The sequence below is a fragment of the Catharus ustulatus genome, chromosome 23, assembly GCF_009819885.2.
Source record: "Catharus ustulatus isolate bCatUst1 chromosome 23, bCatUst1.pri.v2, whole genome shotgun sequence".
Lineage (NCBI taxonomy): Eukaryota > Metazoa > Chordata > Aves > Passeriformes > Turdidae > Catharus > Catharus ustulatus.
The window spans coordinates 2,204,994-2,216,522 of NC_046243.1; the positions used below are offsets into that span (position 1 = coordinate 2,204,994).

Below are 11,529 nucleotides of genomic sequence, written 5' to 3' on the forward strand. Positions count from 1 at the left end.
CGATCCAGGAGCAGGATGATGCATCAGCAAGGAGCAGTGACGTGGTGTTGCACTCCAAAACAACCCCAGGTCGTGCATATCACACCCCAAACACCCATATGGGGTAGGACATGCTGCCCTCCAGCCACCTGCAGGTCCCCCCTACCCCACCTGACAGCCTCCCCTGGAGAATGAGGAAATCATGGATCCCAGGGGCAGTCCTTCTCAGGAAATCAGAGCTGCACAGAAGGCAGGCTCTCATGGCCCCCCCAGACTCCCCCAGGATACCTGTGGGGACATCCAGGCCTGAACTCACCCCTTCTCCTCCCACAGCAAGGCCTCTCCCACTCCAAGCTCCTGGATCCCATGGAGGCAGCACATGAAAGGTGGAGGCAGCCGTGAAAGACAGTCTGGATTTTATTAAAAGTTCAGCACCAGTAAATATATAAAAAGAGCAACTGTGCAAGAGGGGAAATCTTAAATTAATGGAGCTTAAGGCTAGAGAGGGCTGCTGTGGCAAAAATTCAAGGCACGGACAGGGCACAGGTGCTCACCAGGCTGCAGCCCTGTGGTGACACGAGGATGTGGCACACTGGGAGCCCCATGTAGCACCAGGCTGGGGAGTCCAAGAGGAGCTGGGCTATGGGAGATGGCAGATTGCCTGGGAGGCTGCAGGAACAGGAGCAGGAGCCTCAGGAAGGGGCAGGACCAGCTCCAGATGTATTGTGCATTGCTCCCAAAGTAGGGGTAGCCCCCCAAGCCCCTCAAGACAACACAGGGGTCGATCCTGGTGTATCATCCAGATCCTGGGGAGCAGCTGAAGGACACAGAAAACCCCAGTGCTGGGGGGCATCACTGCTGGTCAGGGCTCTTGGGGCATTGGGGCAGGGGTGGTCCAGGCTCCTGGGCAGGCAGGGATGTTCAGGGCTGCTGGTGTTCCACTGATGGGAATTGGGCTGTGCCAGGGCTGCAGACACCCAGGTGGCAAAGGCAGCCCTGCTGCAGGATGCTAGGCAGGATTGGCCTCCCTCCAAGAGTCTGAGTTTCTCCTGGTGGCTGGGAGGAGCCCAAAGCCTGATGTCCTCGAGATGGCATCACAGAGCCACCACCATCCAGCTCAGTTGGTGCTGGGCGCCCCTTCACCTGGCTCATCATAGGATCTCTGCAAACAAGAAGAGTTTGGTGTCACCAGGGGTGTGGACAGCAGACCCCCCCCCACCCTACAGCACGGCCCCCAGCCCTGGTATCAGGAACCTTGTTCATCTTTGTCTCCTTTGGTCTTGGGTTCCTGCCACCACTCTGCGAAGAAGCCCTCCTCGTAGTCACCTTCGCCCTCGAACTCTCCATCGGAGGGCAGGTCCAGCACCTCTGACCCCTCACCGCCATCCACCTCCATCTGCAGCACAGGAGGGCAGGAGGAGGCAGGGGGGCTTGGCAGCCTCATCTGCAGTCTCTGCTGCAGGCCTGGTTTGAGGAAGGTCCCTGCAACACCGCCAGCACCCCCAAAAACACCCTCTGCATCCCACCTCAGGCCCACCAGGTACCTCATCATCATCCTGCAGGTACTGCCGGGCGAATTCCAGCATCTTCTTCTGCGTGGCCGTCTGGTTGTGGTACCTCACGGCTTCCTGGGCACAGCAGGGGAGAGGGGTCAGCTCCTCTCTGGTCAGTGCAGGGCCACAGGGCAGGGGCTGGGGGGTTCTCACCGGCCGTGGCTCGAAGTCCTCGTCCCGCAGGCGCCAGCGCTCGCGGTGGAAGCGGTAGTACACCAGGTTCTGCTGCATCACCGTGTCCCCCGGGTCGAAGAGCATGTAGCTGGAGACGCTGCGCACCGCATCCTGCACGTCGTTCACTGCAGGGAGCAGCACCAGGTGACACGGAGGTGACACCCCTCCCAGGGCCCACAGCACCCCACAGTCCCCTGCTCCCGCTGGCACTCACATTTGTAGTAAGCAAACTGCAGGTAGTGGTACATGGTGGCCACAAACTTCTCCACGAAGTAGCCGCCCACGTTGGGGGTGAGCTCGGTCTCGCAGTCCACCTTGCACTGCAGCACGCTCACAAAATGGTCTGGGGGGATATGTTGGGTATTGCACCCCTGATCACCTCCCCAGGCCTCCCATCCCCCAGCCCTCCACTACCTGCAATGGCAGGGTAGAAGTCCTTGAACTCCTGCAGCTCATAGGCACCCTCACAGCCGGCCAGACAGTCTTCATACGCCTTGTAGTACTCGGCCAGAGCCTGCTCCATGTCGGCTGCGCTGCTCCGGAAATCCCCGTTGTTGTACAGCTTCACTGACCGCACGAATATCGGCTGCCGAGGAGCAATGCTTAGTGAGGGAGAGCTGCTTCCCTCGGGGCTGGGCAGGACCAGGCATGCTTTGAGCCCCTCTCCTGCCCCAGCCCCATCCCCTCCTTACCTCATAGGGCTGAGCTTCCAGGTCAACCAGGTATTCATCCACATCCAGCATGGTTCTGTAGTAGTTCAGGTACCTCAAGGTCATCTCATGCTTGGGGTTTTTCTGCAGGAAGGTGTGGGCAGCAGACACTGCTTTCTCGATCTTATTTGACTGTGGAGGGAGGAGGAGACAGTGCAGAGACCTGTGAGCCAACACTGCAGCCAGGGGGGCCTCAGCACCCAGCCAGACCCCTGGGCTGCAGGACAGAGGGGTGATCCTTGTGGGGAGCAGCCCTGAACCCACGCTGCACAATCATCCACTGGCAGTGATGAACAGACAGGAAACGTGGACACTGCAGGTAACTCCAGCCACACCAGCCAGCCCATGGTGGGTGCAGGGAGAGTTCAGCCCCTCATGGGCCCCCACATCCAGCCAGGAGTGATGTACGTGGTGTGAGGTGGATCCACATAGTGTGGATTGACCCACACATCTGCTCTTCTCCAGCACTGCCATCAGACCTGGCTGCCACCCCTCCTGCTTTATGAGCTCTCGGGTTGCAGCATCAGGGGAGTGAGAAGCAGAGAGAGAGGGTGGTTTGAGCCACGAAATGGGTTTTGGGCCAGAGCAGCAAGAGGAAAAAGGCATTAAGGATGAAGCCAGGCAGTGCCTTGCCACTGCCAGGTGAGCGGGGCTGCAGTGCTGAGTGCTAAAACAGCACCCACAGCGGCAGGCAGCCAGGGCCAGGACCCTGAGCAGAGCATTTCCTCTGCCAGAGACACTCTGGCCAACGCATGGGCACCTCAGGGGGATGCCTTATGAAACCTCCCTCCACAAAACCTCCCTCCACGTCTACACTGAAGCTGAGCAACTCCTTTCTTATGGAGCATCCAGACACGTGTCCCATTACAAGCACTGGACCTCCAGCTCAGGTTCCTCATCTGGGGCAGCCCCTGTGAGCTCTCCTCAGGCAATGCTCTGCCTGTCCAGGGGTACCTTGGGGCACCAGGGCAGCACAAGGTGGGGGAGAGGGACACAAGCACGGGGCCCCCCAGTCATCCTGCCTGATGTGTTCCAGATGATGCTGACGTGCCACTGCTCAGGGGAAGGATGGAGGAGCTGATGGGGGGGATGCCAGATGGGGAGGGAAGGAAAGGGGAAGCACCTGACAGCAGGGTGCAGGATGGAGAGGAGCAGAGTTCAGGGGGGCACAGAGATAGACGGGAGTGGGGTTCAGGGTGGGCAGATCAGAGGGTGCAGGCTGACAGTGCAGGATGGGGGCACAGGATGGAGGTGTTAAGGGGGAGGTATAGGATGAGACACGGGAAGGGGTGTGCCCAGAGTGGAGGGGTGCAGGATGGAGGGAAAGACCAGTGGTGTGGAACAGAGGAGCAGAACCCCCCCCTAACCCCTGCCCCCTGCCATTTGCACCGCCTCACCTTGAAGAGCGCGTAGTGCAGGTACTGGTAGGGCTGGCGGCGCTGGAAGTCGCGCAGGGTCTGCGCCGGCGGGTAGCGCAGCTGGAACACGGGCAGCTCACGCTTGCAGGCGCGCAGGCAGCCGGCGCGGAGCAGCAGCCGCCCGAAGAGCCGCATCTCCCGCTCCCACTCCCACGCGGGGTCCTGCTCCCCGCGGGGCTCCTCGGCGGGATCCTCCCCCGCGGGAGGCTCCCCGGCGCAGCGGCGGTGGCAATGCGCCTCGCTGTCCCGCAGCAGCCTGTGGAGCCGCAGGCTGGCCTCCAGCCCCTGAGCGCTCTCCGCCCATTGCGCGTCCGCGTACTGCTCCAGCGCCCGCGCGTAGGCGCTCTGCAGCGGCTCCAGCGCGGCCGCGGGGAACCCGCGCACGCTGTACTGCTCGTACTGCGCCGCGCACAGCCCCGCCGCCAGCACCGCCAGCAGCACCGCCGGCAGCGGGAGCGGCACCGGTACCGGCACCGCGCAGCCCATCCCCGCCGCCGCGCACTGCCCGCGCACCGCCCCGCGCAGCGCAGCTCGCCGGGCCCCGCGCAGGGGGCGGGCGCGGGGTGGGCGGTGCGCGGAGGGCGGGCAGGGTCTTAGTGCGGCTCCGCCGGCCCCGTGGGGTGCGCGGGGAGCTCGGGAGGTGCCCACGGAGCGGGGATGTCTCAGCATCACCGTGCGCGGGCGCAACCCCCGGAGCCGTCCCCGCCGCTGGCCGGTGCCAAGCCCGAGGCCACACGCTCTGTGCCGTGCCAGATCCCAGTCCCAGAGCTGTCCCATGCCAGGCCTCCTCATGGCCGCACTGGCCCCGGCCCAAACCCAGGGCTTTGTCGCTGTCTGGACAGTGGCACTGAGGGGTGTCACAGCGCAGGGCAGGAGCCAGGACGCTGCTGAGGTTTCTCCCTGCGGAGCAGAGGCTGTTGGCCGTGCCCACACAGCTGTGGTGCCACCACCCCTGTCAGCACTCACTTGGCGCAGTGAGGCCCTCGGGACAGCCACTGGAGTCCCTCCAGGCTGCTCCAAGCAGTGCTGGAGGTGCCCGGCCCCGGTGTGATGTGTTGGGGGGCTGCAGAGCACCCCGGGGCTGAGCTGGGGGAGTTGAGGGAGCTTTGCTGGAGCTGTTGCTCTCACTGGGAGCTGGGTCAGGATTTGGGTTTGCCTTCACAGCTGTTGCATTTCCCACCTGGCACTCAGGATCTGTTTCTTGCCGATGGATTTGGGGGAACAGAGATGTGCGGGCAACATCTCCGTGAGCGTTTGAGGCTGCGTTTGGCTGGGAAGGACTGCTAGGAGAATTTCACATTTTTAATCATTGCCATTCAGTAAAGGCTCTGCCAGCAGCAGACTCATTATCAAAACACTTAATTCCTTTTATTTACTCTCCCGAATTGCTGGGAGTGAGCAGCAGCATCTTTGGCCGGGTGAGATGAGCTGGCAGCGGCAGAGGGAAGAAGAGGAGGAGGAGGAAGCACGGCAGCGCTAAGACCTGGGGCCAGGATGGGCCTTCAGCCGCACAGAGCCGCTCCCCAATGCCTCCGTCAGCTTTTCCTTCGGAGGAGGAATTGCCCAATTAAAAAAAAAAAAAATAGAGAGAGAGTAACTAATGAGGCGAGGGGGGAAAGAGGAGAGTACAAAAAGAGGAAAAGGGGAGAAAAGAGAAAGAAGAGAAATTTAAAAAGGGGTGTGTGGGGGGGGGAAAGTAAGAGGAAAAACACAAGAGGGAAGAAGAATAACCCCTCCCGCCGTGGATCGCTCTCTGCCGCGGTGTCAGCGCTCGGCGCGGCGGGGGGAGCGCGGCGGGGCCCGGACACGTCTACAAAAATTCCAGGCGGGCCGGGCTGGGCGGGCGGAGGGGAAGGGAAAGGAAGGGAAGGGAAAGCGAAGGCAGGAAAGGGGCGTCCTGAACCCCCCGCCCTCCTCCTTTCCCCGCCGGGCCCTTCCGCCGCCTCAGCCCCAGCGCCATGGCCGTGGCCCCGGGCAGCCGCTGCCTCCTCCTCCTCCTCCTCCTCCTCCTCCTGGGCGTCCTGGGGGCCCCGGCGCTGGGCGACCCCGGCCCCTTAGAAGACGTGGTGATAGACAGATACTATATTCCCAAAATCTGCCTGAGGGAGGCGCAGATGGGGGATTTCATTCGCTACCACTACAATGGGACCTTTAAAGATGGCAAAAAGTTTGACTCCAGGTATCGCCCTCGGCTCTGTGCCGGCTGCATGCGGGGGGCAGCTGCGGCGGGACCCTGCATGCCTCCCCCAGCCCCCAGCCCGCATGCCGGGGCGGGCAGGCAGCTCCGGGACCCCGCATGTGTCCCCCAGCCCCGGGGCAGGGGCAGCCAGGCTGGAGCAGCCTGTGCCAGGCAGCGCCCAGCCCTCCGGCTTTGAACCAGGGAGGGTTTCTGGTGGGTGCTGCGGTAACACAGGGAGCCCTGTACACGTGTCAGTCTGAGATGGAGCCCCCAACCCAGCCCCTTTGTGTAGCCCCTGCCTGGGCTGTCCCACAGAAGCTTCCAGCCCTTCAGGGATCTCCACAGAGCTGTGGGATAGCCTGTCCAGGGCACAGGCAGGATTTGGTCCTGATTGGCATGCTCTGCACTCAGGAACACGTATCTGCATGTGCTGCACAGGCAGGAAAATGCTTGAAGCACTTTGAGACGTGGCAGAGGCGAAACCCTTCATTATCCCAGAGGCTTTGCTCTGCTGGGCTCAGTGTTCCTTGGCCTCTGCATCCCCTGCTCTGCTCATGCTGACTGGGAATCAGGGTTGGGACAGGCCCTAGTCTGCAGCACCATGAGCAGGGAGGAGACCTGGGGACACAGAAACAACTGGAGCTGTGCTGGATCTCAGCCCCAGCACCACCTAGCAGTAATAATTTCCCAGGCAGGTGGTTTTTTGAGCTCTGAAAAGCAAAGAGGTTCACAGTTTGATGTGTCTTACCTTTCTTGTAAACATCAACGGGAGAGAAAGTAACTGCAGTGGGACCCTGGGGACACTCACTGCTGAAAGAAAGAGGACATCTGTTGCCCCAGTAGTTTCTTGGAGTGTTTTAAGGTTTAAAAATAAAAACAAATTTGCAGTTTAAAAATGAGGTCGGGACGTTGTCTTTCCTCATCACTGCGTAAAGCTCCAATGTGCCATGTACAAAATTATTTGGAAGCAGCAGGAAGCCCCAGAGCTGCCAGCCTCCAGCCCAGCTCACTGGGTGAGATCTGGGGAGAGTGTGGATGGCTTCTGGGGGTGCAGGGTCAGGCTGAAGTCCTGACCAGTGCCCCAGGGGCCAGCTGCCCTCCAACAATATGAGATTGAGCCCACTAGGATCGCTGGTTTTGGGCTCTGCCTGCAACCCAGGGACTCACAGGCTGTGATGGGAAACCTGCACACTGGGGAGGGGGCAACCCTGTCCCTCTGCTCTGCCCCACCAGCACCGGCAGCTTTGCGAGCTTCATCCTTTTTCTCACCTCTGACGGGTGTGTCCCTTTGCCCCAGCTATGACCGAGGGGCCACGGTGGCCGGTGTGGTGGGCGTTGGGCGGCTCATCACGGGCATGGACCGGGGGCTGCAGGGCATGTGCGTGAACGAGCGGCGTCACCTCATCGTGCCGCCCCACCTGGGCTACGGCAGCATCGGCGTGGGTAAGGGGGGCACGGGGGGGGCTGAGGGAGCAAACCCCCAGCGCTGGAGTTAGCAGGGACAGGGCTCCAGCGCTCCCCTGGCAGATGCAGCCTAAGGGTGGCTCCATGGCCAGGGTGAGTGGTGCTGAACTGGGGCTGCCCTGGGAGTGAAGGGTCCTGCCCAAGCCCTACTGTGCTGCTTCCCCAGGGACTGGCATGGGTCTCCAGTAGCCCTGAGCAGTGGTGGGTTCAGGGGAGGCTTCATGGAACAGAGCCCATGGCTGGCCTGGGCTCAGTGTTGGTCCCACTTAAGGTGCTCTGTCCTTGCTGCTGCCCCTTTAGCGGGGCTGATCCCCCCAGATGCCACCCTGTACTTCGATGTTGTCATGCTGGACATCTGGAACAAGAATGACAAGCTGCAGATCACCACCCTGTCCAAACCTGAGCGCTGCAACCGCACGGTGGAGAACTCGGACTTTGTGCGGTACCACTACAACGGCACACTGCTGGATGGGACCCCCTTCGACTCCAGGTACGGGCACTGGGATGCACCCTGGCCTCAGGGCATGGGATGCACCCTCTGCCTTGACACTGGGGCAGGGTGGGACGCAGGGACACCAGGCTGGGCACACTGTTGGAGCAGCCTCACTCTGTAATCCCTCCCTGCTCCCTAGCAGGGCTGGTGCAGCTCCATGAGCCCCCAAATCAGCCTCTGGCACAGCACTGCTCTGCCTGGGGATGCTGGTGTGGCCCCAGAGCCATCCCCACCCTTGTTCTCCACCACCAGCTACAGCAAGGGCAGCACCTATGACACCTACGTGGGCACTGGGTGGCTGATCAAGGGCATGGACCAGGGGCTGCTGGGCATGTGTGCTGGGGAGAAGAGGAGCATCATCATCCCTCCATTCCTGGCCTATGGGGAGAAGGGCTACGGTGAGCCAGGCACCACCCCATCGTGCCAGCCCTTCCCTCCCAGCTCTGAGCAGAGCCCCTGGTGAGGAAGGACTCTCCTTCAGGCTGACCCATGTCCTCCCTCAGGGACCGTGATCCCACCACAAGCCTCGCTGGTGTTCAGTGTGCTGCTGGTGGATTTCCACAACCCCAAGGATGGTGTCTTTCTGGAGCACCTGGAGGTGCCAGAGTCCTGCAAGCGCCGGGCTGTGACCGGGGACTTTGTGCGCTACCACTACAACGGGACACTCATGGATGGGACGCTCTTTGACTCCAGGTGTGGGAGGAAGTGGTGCCATGGGGAGAGCCCCTGGTGTCCTCTCCTGCCCCAAGGCTGCAAGGAAAGAGGGGACAACAGGCATGAAATAGGCTAGAAAGGACACTATCTGTTTGTTGCATGTCTTGGAGCAAGGTTTGGTTCCTGGGGGAGCAGGAGAGGCTGGGAGAAGGGGTGTGGGTTGGGGTGTAGGGGCTGGGGGGGATTGATGGTGCTGAGGGTTCTCTTGCTGCAGTTACTCCCGCAATCAAACCTATAACACCTACATTGGGAAGGGCTACATCATCCCTGGCATGGATCAGGGGCTGCAGGGGGTCTGCGTGGGAGAGCAGCGGCGAGTGGTCATCCCCCCACACCTGGCTTATGGGGAGAACGGTGCAGGTAAATGTGCAGAGGGACGGGCACATCAGAGGGTGTGGGGAGAAGCAGGGAAATGCTTCACCAGCCCTGCAGCGCTCCAGCAGCTCTCCTCATCCCCCTCTTCCAGGAGATAAAATTCCGGGCTCAGCCGTGCTTATCTTTGATGTCCACGTCATCGACTTCCACAACCCTGCGGACCCGGTGGAGATCGAGACCGTGTTCCGGCCCGAGGGCTGCAATGTCACCACTCGCCACCGGGACTTTGTCCGCTACCACTACAACTGCTCCTTGCTGGATGGCACCCGGCTCTTCTCCTCGTGCGTGCCCCGAGCATTCCTGTCCTTCTTGGGGCCAACCCCCGGCTGGCACCGAGCTGGCACCGAGCTGGGGGTGGGAGGGCATGGGCAGCACCGGGACCATCTGCTCTGCAGAGCTGGAGCGCCGGCCAGGGCAGCAGGATGGGGCAGCAGGGTTCGAGGGACACAGTGGGATGGATGTGAAACTTCATGGCATGCCAGGATGGAGGATGTGGGAAGGGTTGGGATTTCAGGGCTGCCCACTAGATCCAAGGGACTTTTCTCACTGTTTCTTCTGTGCTTCCTGCAGCCACGACTACGAGAAGCCCCAGGAGGTAACTCTGGGGGCCAACAAGGTGATCGAGGGGCTGAACAGTGGCCTCCTGGACATGTGTGCAGGGGAGAGGCGCGTGCTCATCGTTCCCCCACACCTGGGCCATGGGGAGAGCGGAGGTAGGGGAGCAGCAGCTGATGTGTGCAATGCAAAGTGGGTGCTTCAGCCTTGCTGGGCCCCTGCTGGGCTCCCTCACCCCTCACCTGCCAGGGCTGTGGGGCTCAGGGCCAGGGCTTTGCCTTGCTCCCCGTGGTGCTGGAGCCTTTGCTGTGTTTCCAGCCCGGGGGGTGCCCGGCAGCGCCGTGCTCCGCTTCGAGGTGGAGCTGATCTCCATGGAGGAGGGAGTTCCTGAGGGCTACCTCTTCATCTGGCATGGGGACCCACCAGCCAACCTGTATGAGCAGATGGACCTCAACAAGGACGGGGGGATCCCTCCTGATGAGGTGAGTGGGTCCCAGATGGGTGCAGGAGGAAATGGGGGCACATGGGAGCCTGCAGAGCTGTGCAGGAAGAACAGCCCAGCCAAGCAGCATCTCTCCCCTCTCCAGTTCTCCACCTTCATCAAGAGCCAGGTGGCAGAGGGGAAAGGCCGCCTCATGCCCAGCTCTGACCCAGAGAAAGTCATTGCTGACATGTTCCGGAACCAGGACCGCAACCAGGATGGGAAGATCACACCCGAGGAGCTGAAGCTCAAGTCAGATGAGGACCAGGAGAAGATTCATGAGGAGCTCTGAGGAGCAGTCCCTGCTGTTCTGGAGACAGGACTCATCCTTGCCATGTCATGGCTGGTCTCCCACCCTGGGAATCTGCCCCTGCCCCTCCCCAGTCCTGCAGGGAGCCAGGTTTTGATTTTCACCTCTTTATTAACTAAGGGTATTTTGATGTATTCTCCTGAGCAGGAAAACTCAGCCCTCAGCTAATAAACCCAGCCAAGATGTTCCCTCCCTAAGCCCCTTCATCCTCCACCAGTGACTGCAGGGCCAGCTCCAGCCCCCTGACCTGTCTGTGCTGCCTCGGGGGCAGGCAGGATGTAGGGAGGTTCCCCCTCACCTCCACCACAGCATTTTGTAGTTTAGGGTTGGGGATTGGGTTTTTTATATATACACTTAAAATTCTTTAGAGAGAAGCAAGAGAAGAGTTTTGTCCCTGTCCCTACTCTGCCCCTGCTGCCATCCTCCCCAGAACAAGAGGCTGAAGGGGGGCTCAGGTTAGCAGGGGGAAACCCCAAAACTCTGCAGGCATCTGCCCTTCCAAAAGTCTGAGCCCCCTGGGACCTGGCAAACCCCTCATCAGCTGGGAGAAGGGAAACATCCCCCCTCATCCCCCAGCCCTCAGGGAGCAGCAATGTCCCCCCTCCCCTCCTCCCACTCCCCAGTGACTGAGATAAATCAGACCCACTTAGTTTCAATGCCTAAATTCAGGTCACAGCCTTGGAGTGCTCAGGTCGTCCTGCTGGGACCAGCACAGCTCCCAAAACCTCTGCAGTCTGTCCTCAGCAGGGACAGAATGCAGGAGCACAGCAGTGCAGAGCAAACCCCTCAAATGGGGACTCTGCCTCACACCAAATAAATAATTCCTCCAGGTCTCCAAGGAGTCTGACTGTGTTTGGTTATTTTGCCATGAAACATTCCCAGGTGTTGGGGTAGCAGCACAGGGACCCACAGTGCCCAGGGCATTCCAGGCTCCAGCATCCACTGGGTCTGGCAGGAGAAACCAAAATTCCTGTCTGGCATCCTCCACCAAAGCCAATAGGGTTTCAGCTCCAGCACCCAGAGAGGGCAGGGGGGCTCTGGTGGGATGGGGAGCTGGGGAGCAGAGGGAGCTGCCAGTGCCAGCCCAGGGAACAGAGCAGCTCCAGCCCCTTGGTGCTAGGTAC

General features: G+C 60.9%; 2 protein-coding genes across 2 annotated transcripts; one reads left to right on the forward strand and one right to left on the reverse strand.

Annotated features, from left to right (window-relative positions):
• Positions 1–380: 380 nt before the first annotated feature.
• P3H4 (prolyl 3-hydroxylase family member 4 (inactive)) lies at positions 381–4,320 on the reverse strand. The gene is made up of 8 exons (XM_033079278.1): positions 3,814–4,320; positions 2,399–2,548; positions 2,121–2,292; positions 1,921–2,049; positions 1,686–1,831; positions 1,524–1,607; positions 1,234–1,375; positions 381–1,141 (listed from the first exon to the last, which is right to left on the reverse strand). Exons 1-8 carry the CDS (start codon positions 4,318–4,320, stop codon positions 1,131–1,133), a joined length of 1,341 nt encoding a protein of 446 aa, XP_032935169.1. The 3' UTR covers positions 381–1,130.
• Positions 4,321–5,724: 1,404 nt separating this feature from the next.
• Positions 5,725–11,227, forward strand: FKBP10 (FKBP prolyl isomerase 10). The gene is made up of 10 exons (XM_033078920.1): positions 5,725–6,013; positions 7,311–7,456; positions 7,778–7,967; positions 8,223–8,368; positions 8,474–8,663; positions 8,899–9,044; positions 9,151–9,340; positions 9,630–9,772; positions 9,933–10,096; positions 10,202–11,227. The coding sequence occupies exons 1-10, from the start codon at positions 5,793–5,795 to the stop codon at positions 10,385–10,387; spliced, it is 1,722 nt and encodes a 573-aa protein (XP_032934811.1). The 5' UTR covers positions 5,725–5,792; the 3' UTR covers positions 10,388–11,227.
• Positions 11,228–11,529: the final 302 nt, after the last annotated feature.